This window comes from Cinclus cinclus, chromosome 1 (assembly GCF_963662255.1).
Source record: "Cinclus cinclus chromosome 1, bCinCin1.1, whole genome shotgun sequence".
Taxonomy (NCBI): domain Eukaryota; kingdom Metazoa; phylum Chordata; class Aves; order Passeriformes; family Cinclidae; genus Cinclus; species Cinclus cinclus.
In genome coordinates, this window is record NC_085046.1 from 16,069,211 (window position 1) to 16,096,149 (window position 26,939).

A 26,939-nucleotide genomic window follows, 5' to 3' on the forward strand; every position below is an offset into this window, starting at 1 on the left:
CCCCCACAATCAATAGCCCCCACTAAAACAATTGTACAGCACAGTTTGATCTGCTCTGAATTGCATGGCTTCCTGCAGTAAAACACTTTAAACTTTTGTTAAAAAAAAAGGTAGACCTTAAAAAAAAAAAAAGGTTTTTTTTTTCCCTAAAAAAATAATTTTTGGTAGCTTGTGTTGGAAGCAAATAACTTTTGAAATAAATTTAGGCACAGTCTGGTAAGTAGCTGCCAGAAGGAGTGGAAGGAGTTGTCTCACTTGTCTCGCATGAGAACCATTTCTGTCAGGTGCACGAGAGCCTCTCTCTCGGGGGACGGCCGCAGCTTGCGGATCTCGCGCGTGGCGGCGTGGCAGTAGCGCTGGGCGAGGTAGGTCGTTTGCTGCACACCATCACTCTGATGGAAGGAGACACAGAGGAAACAGGGAGCTGATCAGCTTCTTCCAGACACACGGGGAAGTTTTAAGGTCACTGAGTACCATAACATACCATATTCTGACCAGGAAAGGAATAATATTCATTCTGTAATCAGGGAAGCCCCCACGTACCTGCCTCAAACTGTCCAAGTACTAAAACCCATCCATGCTAAATATAAGTGTACTCACAAAACAGCACTGGTATTAGTAACAAACTAGAAACTAATGGTTTATCCCTTCCCCTCCTGCCCTAAATAAGACACCTACACAACCCCCATGCCATTCTAAAAAAAAGACACTAAATTTTGCACAGGCCATTACTCAATCCTTTTAGACCACAGTCAGTTAAAACTGGTATGGGGTGTGCACTGCAGTTACAAGACTGAATGGTAATTATGTGCCACTTATACTAGCTGTTGAATATAGCTATGCCTCAGCTGAAGGAACTGAGTTCACGCATGAGCTTTTTACTTATGTGGATTTTATGCTATTAGAGGGAAGAAAAGAGTTCTTTGGTACCTAGCCTTTCTGCTAAAACAGTGCTGGTAGGAGAGCTGAGGAGTTCTGACTTGACACTGTACATTGCATGCTACTCAGCAGATATTTGACAATGCAGCCTTGCTGTTTTACTTCAGAGAAAATGAATTTCAGACTGAGCAGCAAGGAGAGCAGAAATACTTGGTATCAGTCTTACCTGCAATACATATTTCCGTGCACGTTCAACATCTCCTGGCTTACTGAATCTCCTCATTATCATAGCATTCATTTCTGGAAACTAAGCACAAAGGGGGAAGGGTTTATATTTGCTTTTGAGTTGTTTTCCATGTAGCTGCCTGCCATGCTAAGGTCAGAACGACACTGAAGTGCAGCCCTCTTCCCCTATCACTGTTGTTGCTACAGGTATAGCTTTGGTTTGTACTTGGAGTCTGCAAGGAACTACAATACAGCAGAGCTCAAGCATTTAAAACTTAAACCATCTGGCTCTGCTGGCTGTAGCCAATTGCTAGCAGAAGTCAGCACCTGCCATTTTATCATGTTAAGCAGATGTTCCAGCGTTGTAATTTCTGATGTGGCTACTACCTGGTGTATAATCTGCGTCAGATACTCTATCACAGATGATGGTTAGCGTTGGCACTCTAGAAGAAGCACCTCTGGCCCCCGCACATACAAAAGAACCTAGGATGTTTGTTGTCGCAATATTGCAGAGTTCAACTTGTAAAACCCCCTTATGGCAACACTGGCTGTTACATTCTCTTATATTTTCCATTGTGCTGGTATTTTATATACACAGATTTTTTTTTCAATAAGAGAAAAATGGCAACTATAAGGTATTTTGTTTTCATACACATAGCATGTGTACTTAGCACTGCATGCTCAATTCCCGACAAATCAAGCAGGCAACTCAAGTCAGTTGTTTTGAGAAAAACCATGTCACTTAGCTAAATATGCAGCCTTTTTCTTCAGACAGCCTGGAAACAGAAAAACCTAGTGCTTAACAAAACAAGGCCACAACTCAAGGCAGCTACTTCACAGAAGAATTTTTTTAAGGGAAAAAGCTGTTTGTTTATCTTGCCTGAAAAGATTACAGTCAAAGATGGTATTATTGCCATACACTTGAAAACAGTGAACTGCTTTCCTTGCACACCTTTGGTCCTGCAACTGCAGCTTTACAACCTTGTTCAGGTACAAGCTGTACACCCCTCAGTGCTGTGACATTTTCCTATTACTCATACATAGTCTTGGAGATGTATTCAGAAGTTCAGTGGTGACTCACACTTTATCTAAACAAGAAAATCTTGGCTTTTTCTAGATCCTAGTTTCCTTCCCAGGTAATGACAATTTAATTGCAGTGTTCCTGCAGTCAGTTTTCACATTGTTAATATTTACAGTTCTATAGGATGCATATGGGATCACTTTTTATATTTAGGCACTAAAGGACATGAAAATCCCCAAACTTGTAAGGCAGAGCTGTTATTAGCAACTCTGCATATTTAGTGGGCAGCACATCAACATTTAACAGGAATACTTATAATAAAAATAAACATTCTTCAGCTGTACTCATTTAAGAGAAGCTTTATAATTAGCATACACTAGCATTAAAAAATAAATGGGGTGGTTTTTATTTTTTACTGAGTAACCTAACTTTAAATACTTAATAAATAGGTTTTATATCAAGGTAAACATTTTTTTCTCCTTAACTTTCTAATGCACAAACGTGTGTAAAGGGAAAAGGCATCTGTCACTGAAGATCTAGAGCAGATTAAAAACTAATGAATGTTTGTCAGGAAGACAACTCAAGGAGTACCAGCTACATGAAAGGATAGCAGCAATACTAATCTGAAAAGACAGCCTATAATTAATAATTACACTTTGGACTGTCTTCAAGTCCTGACTCATGAGTTTTTTTCTCAGATACAAATACATGAAATAACTTTTAGCAGCATCATAAGTAAGTGTCTGTTGAAGGTCCACACCTTTTAGCACTCATGCTTTTTTTATGTATCAGTCAAGTATTACGTAGTGCTGTTCTTCCAGTTTCTTGAAAACAGCAGGACATTTTCAGCAAAGAAGCCTTCTGGTTAATGCAGAAAACTTAAGATGGTCACGTTATCTTTCAATGCAAAAATGTACACTTCCCATTTATCACAGATATAAATTTGGAAAAGCATTTTAAAGAACAAGATTTTAAAATAGGAGTGACAGATTTTATTTTCTTCTATTTCTATGTTATGAACTAATTTATCTTATAAAGTTAATTAAAAGATGGGTGAAGTTCAGAGTCAGAGACAACCCAAACAAATTAATAAAGAATAGTTTTAATTTAAAAACTGGAATATTCAACACCCACAAGACAGTCAATGCAATGCATTCTCTGCCAAAATTGGGTATTTGCAACATGCCTTGTTTCCTTCTGCACATGGCTTTGGCACACACAAGCAGTTCTACAACTCCATCCTCCTCTCTACCTGAGTGTTTCACTTCTTTGGACAACTGCAATTACTGATGACACAATTCTGGAATAATGATTCAAAAGCATGCTTGTGAATCCCCCATATGAGTACTGGATATACTGAGGACATGGAGAAGGTTGTTCTCAATATGCATTCATCTACTTTGTCAGCTGGCTGACACTCTGTGCTCCCCTGTCTTTTCTGAGATACAGATCCTTGTGAATGCCCAGAGGACGAGGAAGCAAACAGATGTGTATGCTCCACCTCCCCCCCAGCCATCTCTTTAAGAGGGGGAGGTAAATGTCAAAGTTGCTGGGTTTTCTTTAAATGATTTAGAACTTTTCCCATGTCAAGCTCTAAGCAATCCACTGAGAGATCATAGACAAGAGCGCTGCTGGAACTAATTGTGCCAGTTTTTGCATCACACTGTGAAGCCTGGTAGGAAGGACTGCTTTTTAAGTCCCAAATCTGCTTGCCTCTGGTGAACAAGACACTGGAGCAAGAAATTAAAACAGTTTCTTTCCTGTCTAGGGATTAGCACCAATTTTAATGGGTTTTTTTCCATGCTGCTCACACTTCTGTTTTCATTCTGCTCCTCCAAATAATTTTTAAGGCACTGAAAATCTTGACCAATTTCAAGCTTGTTCTATTTATGACACTCCCTTTTCTCTTACCCAGCCTTCAGACAGGAAAGCTATCTATGTTTGTAACTGGATAATACTTGAGGACAAAGAGATGAAGACTTTAAATCCAGTAAATGAAGGTACCCACCTAAAGGCAAGACAGGGATTTCAGCTCTTGGCCCCAGATGGATACAATGCTCAGAACAAGGCAAAAAAGCCTACACAGTCAAGCCTGGGAAGATGTCTCAGGAGAAAACACAAGCAAGAAGCTACTTAGGAATAACCTTCACAAAATGTGCTAAAACTCTCTGAATACCTACAAGAGTCTAACAGTAAGGAGAGTTGTGCAGGAAGGTGTTTCTCATAACCTGTGTGTGCACAGAATCCATCTGATATTGAACACACTGATTTGTCACGTGTGCCCAGGCCACTCTCATCACTGACACTAGAGATTTGATGTGTTTCAGCTGGTCCTGTGAGCAGTAGTTTACACTTTTTACTTTGAGGAAACAGCTTCCTGCTGACTTACCTGTCGACAAGCAAACAAAACGGGGCCTGTGGCTAATCCAAGCTTGAGATCTGCTGCTGTTGGTTTCCCCAGATGGTCAGCACATGATGTAAAATCCAGCACATCATCTATCAGCTGGAAAACATAAACATTCAGATTATTTAAAATATCTTTTTTAAAAATTAGAGCTAAAAACAGAATAATCCTTGATAAAGATGGGATCTGTAGGAAGGATTAAGACAGCCCACTTTGATTTATAAAGGACTTTGGAGAAGTTTAGATTTTAGATTCCATTTAGTTCAATAAAAACACTACCTGAAAAGCTATGCCAACGTTTTTTCCATACTGGTATGCAATCTCATGAACTTTAGGATCGGGACAGCCTAGAATTGAAACCTGAAAAGACAAAAAACCCCAAGTAAACATAAAGCTTTAGTTACCATTCACTTCCAGCCCCTGAACATAGGTGTGACACAAGCAGGAGGGATCTAGGAAAGGCAAAAGAAGCTGACTTGGGCACATTTTGGCTTATCTCTGTTCATAGAGACACCCAACTAGCCAAGATCACTAGAAAACAAGGCTGAACAGCAGTGCACTATTAAAACTACATTCAAGTCTGCAAAGAGATTAGCTTCATTAAATATTTATCAGGCTTAGAAACCACAATGCAAGGATAAAGAGAGAAGAAATGTGGATACACTTCACATGCAGGATAGTAGTCGTATACAGTCCAGTGATGGGGAAATTAAGCTAATTAAACATATAAATCAGCCAGGGGATAACTGGACAGATAACAACAGATAAATGGACATTTACATGTCTCATAAAAAAAAATCACAAAGCTGGATGTGTTGAACTCAGTACAGGAGGGGCAGCTGACATAAGGATGATTATTTTTAAGGGGATGTTAACTGTATCTGACTTGCTCAGGAAGATCAGCTTGCAGGCAAAGGTACTGAGGGTAATTAGTGGCAAAGAAAAAACAGCAAATGAAAGCATGCCAAGCTCACAAAGGTATCACTAAACTGAAAGAAACAAAACATTTTATTGAATGTCCAACTACTTAAGAGACAGAAATTTTGCTGAATAAACTCCACAAAACTAAAATACAGGACACTAAGGTTTGAGAATTAATAAGGGCATTTATGCTTTTTGTATTTATGTACTGATACATTTTGCAAAATAAGGTTGGTTAAATACTCAGATATATTTCAATCTTCAATAAACCACTTAGGAACAGGGGACAAAATTCCACCCTGGTTTATTTGCAGGCATTCCAAATCTGCTGTGACTAACACAAGGAGTGAAGACATATTTTACTTAAGACTAAAAATATATGCTCAGAAAACCACACAATATAAAAATACGTATGTGTGTGTATATACATATATATATATAAATTCCTCTTTAAGACTATGTAAGGTAGGATCGTAAGAAAAACCCCCCCAAACCCCAAACCAACCCCAAACTAAAAGCAAGTCCAGCAGCAGTTTTGAAGGGAAACAGGAAGATAGAAATAAGAAACATTATATCCTAATAAAAGTGATGCAACTTGCACAAAATGAGAGATTATGTCATGTACCAGTGCACTTCATATCTGAGCATCAGAACCCTTCCCAGTCATAACCTGCATCTGTGGATAATAACTAAACCCCACAGGAATCTGGATGACTGAGGAATTAACAGCATTACACATTCCCCACTTTTATTTAAAAGGACAGTATAGCAAGAAAATAATGCTACTTATCTCTAATAATCATACAAAATCCTGAAGGCTATTAAACAGAGTGACTGCCAATATGAGATATTTAAGTAGATGTTGCTGGGGACTATCAAAGTAGAACATTTTGCCCTTTTATCCTCCTTTTGATGTTTGTCTCTTAAACAGCAGTATTTGCCTGAAGACCTAACATCTACTGCTGTACCATGCAAACTTTTGATTGCTTCTGTAATGTAAATCACATAATACCAGCATGGCAGGGGGACTGCATCTACCCTGTTCCAACAAAATCCTTACCTACCTCCACATTTCATTCCATGTGGAGGATTCAAATACAGAAATCAGTGACAAAATCCTGGTTAATGGCAAAGGGTTGGAGTGGATGGTAGCTGGCAGAGGGTGAGAGGAAATACTGTGTAAAGAAAAGATCTTCCTCATTTAACCTGAAAGGTAATTTCTTGCTCATAGACAAAAGAAAAAAAAAAAGGACAAAAAAAATTAAAAATTGAGGAGATTTGTTATGCCAGTCATCCTCAAGTGAGCAACCCTCTGACAACCAAATCATAAACCTGCAATGACTGGGTTGTGTCTATCAGGGAGTTCCTTCAGGATGCAATTTCTCAAACTGCTCTTGTAGATTGTTGCCCCCAGCAGGACGCTGGCTAGGCTGCAGCCAGGCAGCCTGTCACTCCCACATGGAGTTTAACTGGAGCTGTACTGGGATAATGTTCTGGGATAATACAAGCATTTGCAAATACAAATCAGGATATTCAATTCAATACAGTAATGTGTGTTTAAATGATACAACTCCCCCTTGAAAACAGCCTAGAGCTCCCCAGATAGGTATGACTGGTTCATGACAAATTTAATCTTGCAAGAATTCAGGCCTGTCTTCCACTAAATCATGATGAAAAATCCTTCCTAATACCAAGTGGAACAAATCCTTTAGAACAGTTCTTTGAACTCAGCAAAGCAGGACAATCTCCTTGGTGTTATTTCAAACACACTTTCTGCAAAAAAAAAAAAGTTGTTTCTGTTCTGTTACACAAGAGACTAAAAACCAATTTTGCCTCTTTACTGAATTTCACATCCATAAAATACATCATCAGCTCTGGGTACATCCTGCTGATGTACCCAGATACATCCTGCTCTAATATTTCACATGTGACAATATGGCAGCTGGAGTTGAAAGCATTTGCACATTTCTACCAGTGACCTGTAGGTCAGGGAGGAAAACCTGCTGCTGGTCCAGAACATGCTTGAATAAACACTACAAAAGATGTTTGTTCTTGTACTCCTAGATTTGTGGACTCCATGGAAAGGAAAAGGCTCTCAAATCTTCCCTTCTTCCAGCCGTTCTCCTCCATGCCCATCTCCAGAAGCAGTCAGGTTCCTGCCTTCTCATTCCTGGCTCATCCACCACCGTTTTTCTAGACAGGAGCACTGTTCCTCTTTCCAGGAGAATCACAGAATAGTTTAGATTGAAAGGAAACTCTGGACATCATCTGCTCAAAGGAGAGTTTACTTCACAGTTAGATCAGGTTTCTCAGAGCTTTGTTCAGTTGATTTCGGAGCATCTCCAAGGATGAAAAACCCCACACTGTCTCAGCTACCTGATGCAATGTTTGACCAACCTCAGGAGAATTTTTTCCTCAAACCTAATTTAATTTTTCCACAGTAATTGGTCCTTTCACTGCACATCTCTCCATCCTCTCTATGCCCTCCAACTACAAGCTGGAGACAGCAGAAGGATTCCCCCTTTGTCTTCCCTACTCCATACTCAAGCCAGCTCTTGGCACATCACTTGCTCCAGCCTCTGGCCCTCACGGTGGCCCTTCAGTAACTCCCTGCAGAGTGCCCATGTCTGTCCTGCATGAGGGAGCCCAGCTCTGTGGTCTCACAGCCACTGCCCTGGATGTGCTGCTGCACTAGCAGCAATGCCCCCTCCCCATGCTCATCTTCCATTGCTGCTGGGAATGCCACTAACTTCTCTGGGCTCCTCAAACCCTCCTGGGAACTACTCCTGGGGAGGGGGTGATGGAGGCCACCCTGCAAGAGGGAGATGTCTACACAAGGCAGACAACTATCTTGTCCTGAGTCTACATTTTCATGCAGTTGACCTTTCTCAAGTAACTAATATTTTAACAGGTTAACCAAGTACTCGTTTATGCAGAGTTGTACTTTTCACTAGCAAAGATTATCTGCCTGAATATATGTGATGTATTTATTCAAATCTTTTTCACAGCAAAAAAAATATCCCTAAAGGACTTACTGCATTTTTAATAGTAAGTAAGGAGATTTACTAGCTGACCATAATATCTGGTATTGCTAGGCTATTACCCTACATCTGCCATTGGACATTATTGCAGCCTGCAGGCCTAGTTGGGCTGGGGGGATTCAGTTCTGCTGGTGGGGTCAGAGGTCTTATTTTTCTAGGCACCAGTTCCACATGCTGGTAGGGTTTTCTGATGGAGCCCTGTGCACACACCAAGCTAGGAACTGGTTAGAGTAGGAGCTCACAGGTAGATGCAGAGCTGCAGACTACTGATTTCTTCAGTCCTTTCCACAGCCCTGGCTTACACAAGGAGGCACAAGCTTCCTCCTAATACAGAAATCAAGAATCTCTAGTGCACCTTTACACTTACCTCAAAGCAAGCACAATTTAATCTCTCACCTGAAAGTATACCGTCCAAAATATAAACAGTTTCATGAGACTCGGGAATTCACATTATGGCAGGGCTTAAAAAAGACAGAAAACCTGCTCAAGTTATTTTGCTATCTCCAGCTGGCCTGATGACTAAACAGAAATTCCACTTCAGCTTTATTGTTTCTGAATTCTTGAACTAAAGTCACCTCATGTTTCTCTGAAAAATGCCTTGCAGTAACTAAGGCTTCAATGGCTCTGGGCCATCTGCCACTGTTTCCTTTTACAACACACTTCGATTGGAACTTTGGTAACATTCCCCCATGCAGAACTACTGTAAAAATAAACCAGAGACTGGGATGGCTCTTAACATCTTGAACAGACTGTTCTGTCCCTAAGTCCTAACTTAAAGAACTTTGATTTAAATGCAGTAATGCTTTGGTAGTACAGAATTTATCAATTACAGTGTATGTCTTGTTTAGACCTTTTTCCAGGAATACTCTACTCTTCCTTCTCTTCCATTTCTAAAGTACAGCACCGTGGAATTCTAAGGTGCCACCTGAACTCATCTTCTTTCCAGTTAATACTTGTATTTTATTCAACCACAGCAACAAATCAACTTATTCCTACCATTAACAGTAACAGAACTACTTTTAAAACCCATAATCTGTCCTCTTAGTTTTGTCCCTGAAAACAAGATATGAATACTCTTGATTCCCTAACTGAATTTCCTTTCAAGACAGAACTAATGATGCTGCTTATCACTTTTGCTACAGAAAACAGAACTCCCTTCTGATTCTATTTCCTTGGTAGCCAAAGCTATCTAAACAAAAATATCTGAACAGTCACATGCAACCAAAAAAACCCCAAATCCCAATTAAAAAAAAATATCCCTTTTAACTGCTATTAATATAGTTCTCCTAATCCATGCAGAAAGAAACTGAAGGAAACATACATATTCAACTCATTGGTACTATGTGCAGCAAGTAAGGATTTGCCATTAAAAGATACCTTCTCTCTCTGTTTTCCTTTCTAACACAAATTTTACAGCATATAAAATCCCAGCAAATGAGCAGTGAAACAACTCAGATCAAGCACTAGAAGAAAAACAGCCAAACAACCCCTTTACCAAAATCACAGCCTCAATCTTGAGGGAAGTGCTTAGACTCTGAACTCTTGCAAGTCATGAGAAAAGGAAAAAGCTTAAATTGGCACATTTGTAGGGAGAATCCACCCAATGGGAATGTGATTTCTTCTATCTGCAAAGATTTTTTTTTTTAGGTAGACTTTCAAAATGGATATTAAAACTTGTGTATTTTTTTCTGGGGTAGCAGAATAATGTGATGCTCTTTACTAGTCCAGGTGCCTACTGATATAAAACAAGACTTGCAAAAGAAAACCGTCAGGGCCATATTACCATTAATACCAGTAATCCAGAAGACTTAATTTCTTTCCTCCAACTAGAATAAAAGGTATTTTCCCTCCCCCAAAATCCATATGTCTCATTGTATGTGATCATTTTGATATGAGCAATTTTCAACTGCTGTCTGCTGCACAAATGTACCAGTTTTCTGAGAACAAAGGAATATGGTTAACACTAGCATAGATTTTTAGTCTAATTCTCTTAGAACTCCTGCTTGCTGTAGAATCCGTCAGCTATACTGCCTTTCACTGAAAAGAATAAAACTCTCTTTTGAGGTGAGATTATTTACCCACCTCTATTTTCTGCACTAAAACTGAACATTTATTTTTGTGTAAGAACATCACCTTGAACTGGATCTTCTTGTAATCAAGTGAGAGAACCGAGTGACAGGGTTGGATAAAGTAACTGATAATTAAAACCCCCAGACAAATGAAGAAGTATGTGCTTCTGTTTTTTTACAATGTAGAGGTATCAGGAAAATGTTTTCATCCAGGAGGTGTCTGGGCACTGAAAAAGGCTCTCCAGGGAAGTGGTCACAGCACTATATCTGACAGTTCAAGAAGTTAGGACAATGCTCTCAGGTACATGTGTGACTCTTGGGGTGTCCCGTGCAGGGACAGGAGCTGGACTTGATCCCAGTGGGCCCCTTCCAACACAGCTTACTCTCTGATTCTATGACTTAATTGTAGCATTTAAGGTTTCACTCAGCACTAATGAGTAGTGTGAGATATCAAAGAAGATTTAAAATCAAATTACAGGCTCAAAAATGATCAACTCAGTTTAAAACCACTATCTCAAAGTTGCAGAATTTCATACGATTATTTGAAGCTTATTTTGATTCAACTGAGAATAACAATAAATCTGTGTATAAATAAAATTGCAAAGAAAATGTGAAAACCAATATTGGAGGCTGCACAGCTGAACTGTGATAAAATTCACAATCTCAAACCCATTCACATTCTGGCAGAATACCATTTCAAGAGTTTGCTTTGGAGGGTCTCCAGAGCAAACAGCAATACCAGGAGTTTAGCTGTGAAGCTTACAGTATGGTATGTTAACTTCAGAAGAGACAGACGTACATACTGCTTTACAACTGTTTGCTATCAGACTCGCTGTCTTCTTAAAAGTCTTCTCGAGGTAGTGAGCAAATCTCTCATTCTCATTCTCCTTGGAACCCAGCTGGAGGAATTCACCTAAAAAGTTGCAGATGGGAGGTTTTATTTGTGGGTTTACTGCTCAGGCAAGCAAATGGGAAGTTGAAAATAGGAAAAAACCTTACCACGCACCAGATCTTCAATCACCTGAGTTAGAACAGAGATGATAGTAGTATTTCCAATTCGTGCTAAAGCTACAGAAGCAGCTGAGAGGATGAAATCACCAGCTAGAACAGCCTAAGAACATCAACAACAATAAAAAGATGATCCCTTAAGTCTTTTCCTGTGTTACTACAGACAGTACAATTTCCTTTATTTGTCAGAACTACTCACATTACATAACTTTCCTACATAAAGCACAAGTATCTCATTTTAAGAGTGAAAAAACACATAATCAAACATTGAAATCTGAGTAATTTTTGAATCCCTATCTTACAGTACTGTTTATATTTTTCTCTGTAAGCACTGTCCTCCCTGTATGCAGTAAGCATTTGCTTATGAAGTTTTTTTTTAACATTAGTTCTCTATTTGACCATTCTCTTGTGGCTGTTACACCATGTGAACTCTGAATTGCCCCAGCTTCCTTCCTTGCATTTTCTCGTGAAGACCCTTCTTGTAATGCTCTGTGAAGAAAACACCAATTTCAAAAAAAAATTCCCACTGACTGAAAACATTTTTGTGTTCACCACTGAATCACCATTCAGGATGAGATACAAATTTAAAATATTTCAACAGCACTGCAGAGAATGGCACAGGGAATATAAAATCAGAAATAATCGCAATAGTGGCTCATGCTGGAAGGGCCATAGTCATCTGGTCCAACCTCCCTGCTCAAGCAGGGTTATCCCAGAGCACATGGCACAGGATTGCATCTAGATGATTCTCAAATCTCTCCAGTGAGGAAGACCCCAAAGCCTCTCTGGAAAATCTGTTCATATTCAGGTGGAACTTCCTGTCCATCAGTTTTTGTCCACTGCCTCTTGTCCTATTACTTGAGAAGATCAATCTTCTTGACACTGTTTTCAGATACTTAGGATGAGGGCCCCTCTCAGCCATCTCTTCTGGAGGCTGAACAGGCCCAACACTTACACACTTCAATCATTCATTATCTAATGCTTCCTACAGTTCAGAAGAGGAAAACACATTTATCTCACCCACAAACTGTGCACACCTCTTCATATGTTTTTTAACATATTTCAAGACCTATGAATAGTAATGTTACAAACCTCTAGGTATTTGTGCTCTGCTGAAATTCAAAGGCAAGTCTTGCACTTATTAGCAAACTCACTTTTCTCTCTCCCCAGATTTGATTAAGTGTCATTTTTCCTCTGCGAGAATTTGCATCATCAATAACATCATCATGAACTAGACTGGCTGTATGGATCATCTCAGCAATTATGGCCACAGAGCGCTGGTTTGCTTGCACCTCCCTAAAATGAAAAACAAGAACCATCAAATCATTAAATCAATTATATATGCTGCAACACACAAAAAAAATCTCTATTAAAAAACAAACAAAAATATTTCTCTGAAAACAGCTGTCACAGCTTTTTCGTGATCTGAGCCCCTTCTTTCAAACCTGGAATTAGGAACACAAGAGAAAGTAAGATCACATTAGTACAGTAAGTGCAGAGGGACGAGTCCATCCTCATTAGGCCAATTTCTACATTGCTGCATTAACAGTACTGCAAAACTCCTGCGTTATTGACTTTAATCCTACTGAATCCAGACTGCAATAAATACAACAGCATCAAGGATGCTTGTCTCCAAGACTGAAGTCAGGAAAGCAGCAGAGAAAAGAATGCCTGGTAGCTTTGTAGATGAGTTCCAAGTTTTCCTTATCTCTGCTGCTCTACCTAAAAATGTGACATCACAAACTCTCTAAAGCTAGATAACCCTACCAACCACTGAGATGGAGAGATCAGAAGGAACAGAAACCTGCATTCTGCATTTGAAAGACTTAACTCACAGATCTTTTCCTTCATGTTATCTCATTACCTTAAAACCCCAGAGGTTCTTCAGGAGCCTGAGGAATTAACTAGAATTCTACTACAACCACTTAGGGACAGGAAACACTAACTACCTAACACTTACTGAAGATCCACCTTTGGGAAGACCTAACACTGATGATTCAACTCTCTGTAGTTCACGCTACTTTTTTTTTTTTTCAAACTAGGAGAAAAGACGGTAATGAAAGAACACAGAAGCAATTATCTAGAGAATAAGACTGGCAAAAAGCACATAAAAGCACCAACCTAGCTCACACCTCCCTTTGTATCCAGCTGCCACTGTCTTCTTCTGGTTATTTTTCTATCTATTTTCATCATGGGTTACATGCAGGATCCCAGAAATGGCTATATCCCAGTCAGCCTTGACTCACAGTGTAACATGGACATTTAAAATATACCACACACAAAACAGTAACACAAAAAATCCAAAACCCATAACAAAAGAAAGAAACTGCTTCTGATACATAAATCCCATACTTCTGGTATACAGACAACAGAGAAAATCATACTATTTTCCAGGAGATCAAAAAAAGAACTGAAAGAGAAGATAATTTCAGCTCGGCTAAGGGAATTTAAAACTTTCCTGCACTGCCTATGTGCATTAAAATGTAGTGATTAATCACAAAATGAAAGAACATATTGCAGTCTGCTGACATAACACTGCATTCTGACACCTACCTCTATACAGAATTCTGCACTGCTGTCAGTGGGAGTTCTACATCCTGAACAATAGCAGGATGAATGAGTAGCTCATAGGCTGTGAAAATATGGCTTTAACACAACAGAAAATAAGAGCTGGAAACCTTCACAGTTGTTTGGAGGCAAGTCTTAATGTGGACTAGTGATTTAATCAAATGCTAGTTCAGTGTAAATAGTTTTCCAAAATAAACTACTTTTAATAAGTAGGAGAAAACTTACCTTCAAAAAACTGTGAAGGTCTCCAGCCTCTTTCATGCACTGCTCTCCTTTTGGGGATTCCCTTTTTCATTAATTATGTCAGCAGACTGGATTTCCTGCTGGGAAGCAGCAGTAAATGGCAACACTCACTGACACACTGAAATATTTCAGTAGTATGAAGACAACACAAAACCAGTTATTTCAAAAGCAGGTTCTGAAAAGTTCTGCATTATACTCTATCTTATCTCTGACAATGACTAAAAATGGTATAGGAATGTTCATGGTTTCCAGAACGTTATAACAAATATGACAATTTAATCTGAACGGGTTTTAAAAACTCCTATTTCCACAAAGTCTCAATTAAGGCTCTTCCCACTGCTGCCAAAAGGAGTTCTGCAATAGTTTCCTACATGCATCTTGGAGACTAATTCTAGATCAGAGCATGCCTATTTTAGGGGAAAACACACAAACCCCAGGATCCTTCTCATCCCCTGCCATTTTTCATTCACCTCCTCCTGCAAAACAAAACCAAAAGGTGACAGTAACTTAATAGATAACAGGGTCCCCACAATCCAGAAAGTAGAAAGATGGCATTTTTAGGTCATTCTCAAAGTAAAGACACCCTGAGCTGATGTGTATTTACACAGATACTTATATAACTGATCATGTTCTGTTTTTCAGTAGGACCCCCCTGCTTGATTCAGTGATAAGGTTTTACAGATCTACTGTATCCTGAGATGTTTTCTATTACAGAACTTGTATGATGAACACTGAATAAGCAAAGGCTGACCATAGAGGTTAAGAAACCCCAAATATCTCCCTCCAAATATCCCTGACAAAACCAAAACAAAGAAAACACAAACAACCAAAACCACTCAACAGTGGTGAGGGGTGAACTCAAAACCACACAAACCGGTATTTACACTCTCCAATAAAGAGCTTGGAGGCAATGTGTTTGCCAGTAAGTAAATATTGTCGGTTTAAGGAGAGGAAATGAGCATAAGAACTTGAAAAATTTTTGTGCTATGGCCACAATCCTCCAAGCATCTTTCTCCTGCTAAGGCCCTGTGGCTGAAAGAAGCAGAAACAGAGTCTGTGGCACAGAAGGGCACTGCAAACTAGGGGAAACACAAGAGAATGCATCTGTTAACACTGGAAAAAACTGCAGAGCAGCTGACACCATGGGCTTCTGACGACAGTTTGGGGCAGTAAAACAAAAGAGAACTAAGGCTGCTGGCACGTCCTATCTTTAGGAAATATTTCACCGAGTTTCGCCACATAATTTTAGTTGTTTCTCACACTATTCTGATAGAATTGTTTTCTTCTCCCTCCTCCCCTCCAAACTTTTGTGCTCACTGTTTTCCCTATTGTCATTGCACTTCTTTGGCCCTCTCCTATTTGCCTCTCTCTTTTTGGTTGTAGAAAAAGAAGTAAGAACTCTCATTTGCGAATACCTTTGGAGAATATAGAAACACTAGGTCCTGTCAGGCTAAGTGATAATTCTTCACACAGATACGTGAAGAAATGCCAGTGGATGTGTGAAATTAAGGGCTTGCATGACCCCAGTTTAATCTACTTACACCAATTCTTACTCTCACACAAAACAAAGTTGCTGTCAATAAGCAAAGAGCCACTGCTCAGGGGACTTAAATACTCAGGGTAGGACTTCCGACACTTAAAACTTCAAGAGAAAAGAAACAACACACTTCAGTCACTTACCTTTTTGGTAATAGTTCAGATAATTCTTTATACAACTGTCATTTTCCTTACTATGACCTCACTCTAGATAACCAGTTAACCTGCTGAGGGTAAATATCTCACTTCTTTCAAACCTAAACATAAATGATCAATGTCACCTAACCTGCAAGCAGAGCGACCTGGGCATTCCATTCTTAAGAGGAATCTCAGCTGTTCTGGAGAGACTTTGAAAATAAGTCCCTTGGGACTGCCTTGTAAGATCAGGACCTTCCTAAATCAGTAGCCTTCCTAAATTGAGTCCTGTTATTTTACCAGCCAAATAAGGAAAAGTATTACCTTTTATACAAAAATGGCACAAAAGAAGAAAAAAAAAAGAAAAAAAAGCATGTTGGGTCCAGCAAGTTATATTACAGTTGAGAATGGCAGCAAGATGAAGCAGAAACTGAACATCAGAAATACAAACCCCAGAGGCAAAATAATAATACAAAAATGCTTGTGATGAACAGCACAGGATATTGGCTCACCCTACAAACCCACAGATCCTGTGGTCAGTCTCTTCAGCTACATGTGTGGGAACCAAAGCCTCAACAAAGAAAAACAAGCCTGGGAGAAGAATCAGTATTAACTGAGGAAAAGAAAGATACAATGCTTCAAGGGAAATGACAAATTTAAAGTGGAAAAACATATCAAAAAAAAAAAAAAACCAACACAGGGAGAAGCAGAATATAAGGCAACTATTTTTCCCCTCAGGTTTGTAGAAGAGTAGCTAAAAATATGCAGTATTACTTCTCTACATACACAGTTTTCCCGACAAACATAAAAAAAAGTTGGAAGAACAATTTGTCACCTGGAGACAATGTTGCTTTAAGAAAGAACAGTAATGAATCAATCATAATATCAGTGTGAACTGAAGTATATGTATACACAGAGCAGGTGTAAGACAGCCTGATTCAAGCAGCTTAAAAGCAAAAGAGAAGAAAATGCCCATAAAACTTTATCAGTTCACAGGAACTGGGTATCCACAGTACAAATGTAAATTCCTTTTGCACAGCCTTGCCAACCCTCAAAAACATTGGTCACCATGCACAAACAAGTAGTACAGTGAAGATTTGTATCAATGTATAGGATATTTAATTACAATCACAGGCTTGGAGAAATCAGCACAGGAGAGGAAGGTAAGTACCCCAAGATTTCATTCAATTTGTTTGCTGAAACATTTCTGTTCTTGTCATTCAGAATTTCATTCTAAAAGCAACATGACAAAGATGGTGACTCAGCCTGGTTTGTACTAGGAACATTCAGATTATTGAGGATGCTTTTAAACGCTGAACATATTTTGGAGGTGCTGATTAGAACCACAACAGATGTACAAACACTGCCAAATGGCATCCAGAAATCAGAGGACTTATGCCAAGGGTTGGCTACTGCAAAGCAAATTCTTGCCCCAGGCATATGTGGCACTTTCTTACTGGCATAGGGTAGGTCTCAAAACTGGTCCTGACAGTTTTGAGACAGTATAACATGTGGACAAGAATATGTCCATGAGTATATACATATGTCAAAAGACAGCAAATATGCTTTGAGCATCCAGGCAAATTCAGTCGTTCTACTGCTACTTCTCTTTGATTCACTGTTCAACTCCCACACTGAATGACATCAGTTCCAGCCTTCTCAGTACTGCAAACATGATTTAGTTCATAAGCTTTTCACGCTACACACTAGAATGAAATAAAACTATTTTTACTGTTATTTTGACTCCAAAGGTGCTCCAAAAACTCATTGTCCCTGTTGTTAAAAGTCTCTTCCTAAATTTCCATTCTCTTAGAAACATAAAGCTTTGTCTTAAGTAGCTGTTTCATCCTGTTCCTGATAAATTTGTAGACCACAAGTTTTCAATCTTCATGATTGTCTTTGCAATCCATCCCTGAACCCAGCTGGACTTATTCTGAACATAGAGATCAGACATGCAGATGATTCCAGGAAGTGTGATACACACTCCTGTAGCTGAACTGGGTGGCTGATGCACGCTAGGATATCTTTGAGGTTTTTCACAATGAAGGTGACTGCAAACCATGCTGGCGTTATGCCGTAATGGGACACCCAAGACCCTACAAGCTCAAGCAGAAATTTCTGGTTTACTGTGCTTCTTTACATTTCACCATAGATGGATGATCAAGAATGATTCTGCCATCAAAATCTGCCATCTTCACACTCCTGTTTTTCATGTCAACATGACTCATGAAAATACTAAGCCAGTCAGTGGCAAAAGGGATCCCTGAGGATTTCCACAACCAGTATTGTTCCTTTTGCTATCACAAAGTCAATGACAAGAAACAGTCCTGAACTGGAAACAGAATCTGGCTGAAGCAAAGTTTATTAATCCTGGATGATTTTTCCTCAAACAAGGGTAACTGGCACACACAGGACAGGATGCTGCCAGCTCAGTTTTGCTCTCCCCTTCAAAATTATATTCACATAGAAGGGAGAGGTGCTATCTATGCAACAATATACATGCCATGCTCTGAGGTCCAACAAGGCATTAAACTAGTCCTACAGAAAGAAAATTGTGCAAGAACTCAGAGAAATCCCTTAAGACTGACAAATTAGTCTGGAAACACTTCTGGAAAAGGACCAAAGATTATCTATTTGAAATTCTATACAAGGCAAGACTGGCAGCATAGCTGGAAGGCAAAGAACACTCCAGCCAACAATGCAAACACAGCAGTTGACAGGAATGTGTGGAGTGAAGCATTTGCAACAGCCAGACTCAGGAGTGATAGAGAGTACATACCAAGGATGATCTTCTGCTCAGTTAAAACTGCTTTCAAAAGACAAGTAACTTGGAGATCATAAGGATTACACCGGACTAATTAGCTTAGAATCTTACATAAAGTGTATAAACTTGCTACTAGAGGGTGGGGAAAAAAACTGATCATTTTCAAAATCTCACAGCTTTGAACTTTATCATACCACCTGTTCAGTAGCTTTTCTGCATAATTACTAAAAAAATCTGTGAAGGTCTCTTCTCACAGCAAAGTTCTTATCTATGACCAGAGTTAAATAAGAACAGGAGTGGTTACAAATGAAAAACATTTAATGAAGTTTATAGCGTTTTAAAGAGTATTAAAGGTTCTAAGAAAGCATTTGTGCAAGAAAGTATAATTGACTAAAAGCCTTACAAATGTCATAACTTGGCAACTTTATTTATCCACCCTGATTACAAGCACAGTATAGTCCATAATTTAACACATGGAAACATGTAATAAACCCAGCAGTTCCTTTTGCAGTGACAACTACAAATACAGCTTCAAGATGGAATTTACTTTTAGGTTCTACTGAGGAGCATTTTATTTTCATAAAGTATTTTTCAGAAACACAAGAATGATAACTTCCAAGCATGGTGTGTGTATCTGAAAGTGACCAACTCACTTGGAATTATTATGGTGAATGTTGCAAGCCCGAGCCATTAGCACCACAATCATTGGTCGAAAGGCCTTTCCCTTCCCATCAAAGTAATAATCACACATTTCCTTAAGTTCTGCTGCAGACACCAGCAATTCCTATAAAAAGCACAAGAGCATTTCAGCACAGAAGCCATAAAGTCAGTCTGGTTAGTGTAAGTAAAACAGTATGCATGTATAAGGTTATTGCCTATATTCATTTCATCCAGTTTAAGCTCAAATTGTTTTCAGAATGATGACGAGTAATCTGAAATGTAAATTATGCATTCTGGCTCTATAAAATATGAGAAATGCTCCGTTTGCCTTCAGTTTAAGTTTCAGACAGCTGTTTATAAACATAAATAACATTCTTTCAGTAAATATCCTCCAAACTGATGGCTGCTATTAAAAACAATCATCATGACATCCCAGCATAGTGACCAAAATCCCTTACCTTTTTAATATCTTCATAGAGATTCTTCAAGTCTTTTCTACCAAGTTGAAAAGGGTCTTGGTATTTTTCATCACTAATTGTCTTACTGCAGCTGCAGCAGTGGGATGTACTTGTATGATGAAACCTGGTAACAGTGTTTTTCAAGAGAGTAGTCTTGTTAGAAGTCAAATTCCCCTAACTCCCCAAACAGAAACATCTGAAAGAATTTCCTTCCCTCTCCCCTCATACACATTTAACCAAATGGCTAAAATACATGAAGGCATCAAAATATTATTTTCAGACAGAACGGTGCAAGGACCGCAGAGTTATGTATTGATGATCATAAACCTTTTAGGACCTGGCAAAGCCCTTTTGGCAAACACACACACTTGGCCCTTAACAGATCACAAAAGTCTTCTGAGACACAGAACACTACTTTGCTCTCAATGCATTCCTTGTGAATACACTATGGATAGTGTACCTAACATTTGGAGATAGAGCCTTCACTTCTGGCAACCAAACTATTCCATTACCTTCTTCCCTCCCTTGTAAACTCCTGAAAAAAATACTCCTGACTTAGATTTGATATTTTTTTCCTTTGTATACCCACCTACATAATAAATTAAATCAATACTTCCAGGTAGCATGATGACGCTAGGGAAGTTCATCACAAAAGGGTGAAAGCTCCACTTGGATGCATTAAGATGCATTTGCTTAGGACATTTGTTTGTTTGTTTCCTGGTGTAGGCTGCTAAGAGGGTCCAACCTGGGAAGCTGCCAGCCTTCCCCGAGAGAGAGTCCTGCAGGAAGCGTTGTCTTATGGTGATTCTACAGAGATTCCTTTATTATCCAGCAGCTCTGTGAAGTGGGCCAGGGACAACAGCTCCCTGGAGGGCTGGGGGAAAAGCTGGGGGTTTGTGGGGGAAAGCAAGGATGGTACCAAGGGGGAAACACCAATGGGTTACAAAGGATTAACATGGGTACTAGGGCATGGTGGGATCACTGAAGCCTTTGGGGATATCTCACCATGATAAAAAGATGTGCCAACCTAAGGAGCATCCTTCCAGGAGGGTTGAAGTAAGCTAATCACAGCCCTTTCAAGGGACATTCTATTCAAGGGACATTCCTCCAGAGCAAGGCTGCAGGCAGAACCGTGGCAGGCCTATGGGCCTCCACACCCTGTAGTTGAAATTTCTTCTAATGTTTCCTTTTCCAAAGTGAATTGTATGTATTTTCTTGCAGCATTCTTGCTTTGCCCATTACTCTCCAGGACAGATGACTGAGATCCAGACTCAGCACTACTACACTGGAGTAAAGAACCTTATTTTCAAAGTTTACAGATCAGAGGTATAACTGCCCAGTTCACACAATAACTGTGTCTTTACCCACTACACAACAATGGAAATCTCCAACTTACCGACAAAATATACTACATATTTTTGGAAATGAGAAAGTTGAACTTCTTTGGGTAATGTGACACATCTGCACAAAATAAAACCAGGGATAGTTTATTAGAACTTTAAACTGACAGAAAACATTTGACTGAAAAAAAAATGTATCCATCACCATTGCTCTACTTCTCCATTTGCACAACTCAGCAGCAAAGGAAGTCCCATAACCCCTTCTATACCGTGTTAGACACGAGTACCAACAGGTACACTGAACTGACTCTTCTGTTCCAGAGTGCTGGACTTTCCCCTCTCGCAGGCCCGGCCCAGGAAGCTTATCAGTTAAATTACCAAAGCTGCTCCAATAAAACCTTGCTTTTGCACTGTGCAAGGTGCAATCTTCAAACGTTTCCTGCCTGGCAGTAAATCTGCACCAGTCAAGACAGAGAGAAAAGGATGAGTTGTTACAGTACACTAAAAGAAAATCATGTTCTTGTTTTCCCCTAAAGCAATTTCAATTCAGCCTGACATTTTTATTTTACACCTGCCCACCTTCTCTGCTAGATGTCTGGAACCTAACTCCTAAATCTAGCAATCTCTCCAATGATCTCTCCCTGCAGAAAGAGCCCAGGAGCATCGGGAAAGGCACAGCCCCAGGTACAGGATTCCAGCAGATACAGGCTGAGGAAGGAAGTACAGCTTTTGCTCTGCTCCTGGGAGCGCTGCCAGGAAGTACCGAGCCCTGCCCAGTGCTGGGCTGAGCCAACTTAAAATCACTGCAATCCACGTGTTCACCAAACTGTCTCTGGAAAAACTCACACGGAAACGCTCAAGGAGAGCCGCTCCTCGCGCCTCATACGTGGATTAAAGTCTCCCTCTCTCTCCTTGGACAGTGGGAGAGAAACGAAAGCACTGTAATGGCTCAAGGGCACTCTTCCATCCCCTGTGCTTACACAAGGCCATGCCAGGAGACAAAAGGAAGGCGATGAGCCCTAACTTATCACAGATCTGCAACCCACTGCTGGCTGACTTCAGTGTCCGGCCCTATGGCCGAGACAATCCTAAGTCACTCTCTCGGACCTTTTCACCACCTTCTGTTGCTAAAAACAGCCGATCTCTTCCTACTCTTCCTTCAGAGCGGGCACACACAGACCCCCTCCGTGTCACTGCTGCCTGCCCTGTAACAGCGGCCGGTGCGGGATGCCGGACACATTGCCCAGAGCACCTTCCCGGGGGTCAGGACAGCCAAAGCACCTCGGCGAGGGTCAGAACCGCAGCCTGGCCTTGTGAAGAAGCCCCAAACCAAGGCAGTGAATGAACTGGCCCCACTACCACTCACAACGCTAACACATAACACATACGCTAACGCCTTCAGAATCTCACGCTAATAAAACCCACTTCCCTTGCTCCCACGTAGGGCCAGCTCCGAGAGGCTCACACACTGAACACCCTTAATCGGGAATTTAACCTTGCACCGAGCGCGCTCCTGCCCCCAGCGAGGACCCCCCGGCAGGGAGCCGCCCCGGGCCGTGGCGCTTCCCGGGCGGAGGCTGCGGAACGCCGAAGGAGCGGCGGCCTCGAGTGCCCGCCCGGCCCCCCCCGGCGCCCCCCGCCCCATTCATTCCGCGCCCGCCCGGCGCCGCCGCCGCCGCACTCACCGCCGCGCTGGGGCCCGGCGGGGCGCGGGGGCCGGGGCTCGGCACGGAGCCCAGCGGAGGCGCCCGGCGGCACCAGGCGCCGCTCCGCCACCACCACCGCAAGGCCATGGTGTCCCCCAGCCCAGCCCCGCCGCGCCGGCGCCGCCTCCCCGCACCGCCGCGACCCGGACGCGGAAGCCCCGCGCCGCCACCGCCCTCCGGCGGAGTGCCGGGCGGGCTCCCCTACGCCCTCTTTGAGGGCGGGAGACCTCAGGCCGGGTTCGTAGGGGACTCTGGAAGGCGGGGTGTGGCGACATGTGGTGGCGCCCCTGGCTGCCCGCCTGCCTGGCCTGGGGCTGCGTGGCCGCGCTGTGCGGCTCCCGCGGGCTCTGCCCGGCTCCGAACGCCTCCCGCCCCGAGCCGGGTCAGTGCCCGCGGCGCCGGGCGGCGGAGCTCTGCGCCTGGGCCCTGTCCTCCGACAGCCTCCTAGGTACGGCCTGCCCTGCCCTGGGGCTCTGTGTTCCTGTCCGGCCCTTGCCCGGGGCTCTGTACGCCTGCCCTGCTCACCGCTTTTGCTTGTTGGGTTGTAGCAGCTCCTGAAGCAGTAACTAAACCAAGACCTGATACACACAGTCAGATACTAATTTTAGAATTAAAACTAGGTTGGTCATGAGGAGGTTTTTTTTGTTTTCCTTTTCCCGTTTTTCTTTTTTCTCTCTTTTTTTTTTTTTTTTTTCTATTTCTGTGTCCCAATCACATGTCAGTGCAGAGTTGATAGCCTGGCACCTCTCTGGAACTACACACAGCGTTCAAGCTCTAGGGCATACAAAATCGATTTGCATCTGTTTGCAATCATAATGCTAATTGATATGATAACATTACAGAACTAATTTCATCAGGTGACACAATTACTTGTGAACATTAAGAAATAATAGTGATAAATCTTGTGGCAGCTGGCAATAACAGGACCTGTCATTACAGGTAGTGAGAAACATGGCTAGCAGCCTAGCAGCAAGGCTCCAGAGATGCTAACTAACTTAAAATTTTTGCAAAACAGTAACAATGACGTAGTGGGATTTTATAATTAATGTGGAATTGTAAGATTGCTGCAAGTAAAAGTCCGTAATGATGGTAAACCACAACGTTTCAAAACAATATTTGTCCTCTGTTACCATGGAAAAGGGCACAGAGTAGGTCTGAAGGAAGACTGAAGCACACGTGTACTACAACAAGAGCTACATCTTCTAACCCAGTCATTCACTGTTTACATTACTCAGAAAATAGTTTATTCATTTTCTTGGGTTGTATGGTGGTCATTGCTGCATATGGACTGTACACAGCAGGTACTGGTACACAGTGACTTAAATCTGTTGCACTACATTGTTCAGCTGTGGGGAAAGCTGAACTTCTCTGTTTCCTGCAGATATTTTTTAGTCTGTATATAATTGAGTGCAACAACAAACAGCCCTGAGACTGTTCTAGTCACAGTCTATTCAATCTATTCTAGATATGGTTTAGATCTTAAAACTAGAATGCCCTGGTAGATTCTTTAACTGCAGAATTCAGTTGTTTTCAGAAATTCCAAACAATAAAATCCTAAATTTATTTGGGCTCGCTTTTTTTTATGAAGCCTTAATATACATTAGTAGAGTTGTAATGTTGCAAATTTTAATTTTTTTTAAAAGCATTTGGGCTGGATTTAAGAGGAACCATATTAAGAATAATATAATTAATTAGTTTTTTATATGGCATTTGTTGTCTCTTTCATGTTTACAGATACTTTTCCAGTTGATGTTATCCAAGAAAATTATGTCCGTAATGTGAGAAACTGCATTTTTTCCGTTGTCTATCCTACACCTTTTAAATCTAGAGTTCATCTTGTAGCTGTTTCAAAGGTTAGCTATTGCTTTTTATTCCTTTCTAACTATAAGAAATTATTAATACATCTACTAAAGTATATTTTAATATTCATGTGCTATTTATCATTAAACATCTCAGTATATAGCATTTAAACCATACTGTTGGATGTCTTTTAATTATGAAATCTGTAGAGAAAACATGTTCATTACCGCTGAAAATTTGATCATGTTCAAGTATTTTTTTCTCCAGGAAGTTCTTGAAAATATTTTGGATCTTGATATATCTGTCAAAGGATCATCTGATTTTCTGGAGTTCATCAGTGGTGGGAAAGTGACATTTGGGTCTGTTCCACTGGCCCATAGGTATGGGGGTCACCAGGTAAGTATGGCACTTGTTCTTCCAAATGGAACTGTGTAGGTCTTCTCTTGTGAATTACAGCTTGATAATACCTGTAAGTACATGAGTATATGCCTGTGAGTACACGAATGCTTACTAACATATTGATTGAAGACTTGTCCTTGATAACAGGCTGCAGGTGGAAAAGAACTATAATATCCTTCCACAGTACCCTGTTTACTTGCTCTGCTTTTATTTATGCCTGAAGTGAATTATCTTTTTAACTTTAATTAACAGCCTGGCCAGCTCAGCTTTGTGATAGATACTAGTAGCTCAGAGGAGCAGAGAAGGACAGAGCCTCACTGCAACAGCATGATTACTAAGATTCAGGTTTCATTAAAATGACTGTGGTAATTCATGGAGAAGAATGGTAGAATTTGATTTGTAATTTCTAATTTAAAAAACAAAAACAAACCAAGTGGGTTTAAAGGCTCATTATACAAAAAATACGTATCTGTAATTGTACATTATAGCTGGAAGGTAAAGAAAAAAGAGGATTACTGGTGTTACTCTTTTCCTGTGGTTTTCTAATTAATTTTTGTTGTGGGGAAATACAGCTTTAGGGATGAGCATTTTAATGTGAGCAAATGTGTCTTTTGTGAGGACCTAGATTTAATCTGTATTGTTTCAAGTATAACTTCTATAAATCATAGAGGACAATAACTTGATTTTAATTTTTGTCAGTTTGGTAGCTGGGCAGGTCAGCTGGGGGATGGAAGAGCCCACTTGATCGGAGTATATACAAACAGGTGTGACTTTTTTTTAAGTGTCTGATTGGATTCTGTGTTCAGTTTAGCTGACTCGTGGCTAACCTGAGGCCTGTTGTTAGAAGTGCCAATGGTATTTTTGCAGGCATGGTGAGAGGTGGGAACTACAGTTAAAAGGGTCAGGAAAGACCCCATACTCCAGGTAAGCTGCAGTTATTCTGTGTACTCTAAAACAGAATTTTTTCTTTTTGAAACTTGCCTTGATTTTATGACCTATTCCTTATTTCTCTGTTCTCCATAGGAATGGTGATGGAAGAGCTGTGCTTCGCTCTTCTGTTCGAGAGTTTTTATGTAGTGAGGCCATGCACTATCTTGGAATTCCTACAAGCAGAGCTGCTAGGTATTTTATTTCCCTTCTTCACAATATACTAATTTACAGGTAATTTTGTGACTGAGTTTCACTGAACATCAATAAAACAGGGCAGTCAGTTTCCAAGATGAAATATCTCCTCATACGTATGCAATCAGAACAAAATATATTCTCCACAGATTTTTGGAGAAGTTTCCAATAATAATAAGCTCCAGCAATTAATCGCATCACATATTTTGCTGGATTCTAGATATAAAAGTTTAGTATAGTAAATATTCATTTCTGTAAAATTAATCCAATTTCTAGAATCTAGCCAACTAGGAAAATGTTGAAAGTGGCTATTTTTGTACTGTCATTTTTCAGATTGCTGGGAAAAATTGTCAGTCATATGGACAAACATTAATATTGGAGGTATAACTGAATGTAGGCAATTACTCTCAATTCTTTAGCTATGCAAACACCCCTTGAGCAGAGAGAGAGTTCATTAAAAAAAATTAAAACTAATTCTGTCTGAACCAAAGGGGACTAACTCATTCATTCATTTGGATGAGTTTCTCAGAATCAAGTAACTGAATATCTTCAGATGATCATGTTTAAAATGTCAAATTAATTTTGTGTTCCAAGTAGTCTCAAGTCTGTACTGCAGTGTTTCAGGCTTCAAAGAAAGCAA

At 40.5% G+C, this 26,939-nt stretch overlaps 2 protein-coding genes across 2 annotated transcripts in view; one reads left to right on the forward strand and one right to left on the reverse strand.

Moving 5' to 3' along the window:
• On the reverse strand, positions 1 to 23,354 carry PDSS1 (decaprenyl diphosphate synthase subunit 1). Its single transcript, XM_062494191.1, is given in 12 exon segments — positions 1 to 392; positions 1,106 to 1,186; positions 4,515 to 4,628; positions 4,809 to 4,889; positions 11,364 to 11,473; positions 11,560 to 11,671; positions 12,723 to 12,864; positions 19,468 to 19,598; positions 19,933 to 20,056; positions 21,329 to 21,393; positions 22,958 to 23,083; positions 23,086 to 23,354. Coding segments are annotated over 12 exon segments (1,395 nt in total). The 5' UTR covers positions 23,254 to 23,354; the 3' UTR covers positions 1 to 251.
• LOC134044785 (protein adenylyltransferase SelO-like) overlaps positions 23,216 to 26,939 on the forward strand; it is a 22,467-nt gene continuing 18,743 nt past the window's right edge. The window contains exons 1-6 of the mRNA XM_062494177.1: positions 23,216 to 23,426; positions 24,713 to 24,831; positions 25,046 to 25,174; positions 25,877 to 25,941; positions 26,045 to 26,101; positions 26,201 to 26,299. Of these exons, the coding sequence (XP_062350161.1) occupies positions 23,252 to 23,426; positions 24,713 to 24,831; positions 25,046 to 25,174; positions 25,877 to 25,941; positions 26,045 to 26,101; positions 26,201 to 26,299 (644 nt within the window). The 5' untranslated portion in view covers positions 23,216 to 23,251. The remainder of the gene's footprint in view (positions 23,427 to 24,712; positions 24,832 to 25,045; positions 25,175 to 25,876; positions 25,942 to 26,044; positions 26,102 to 26,200; positions 26,300 to 26,939) is intronic.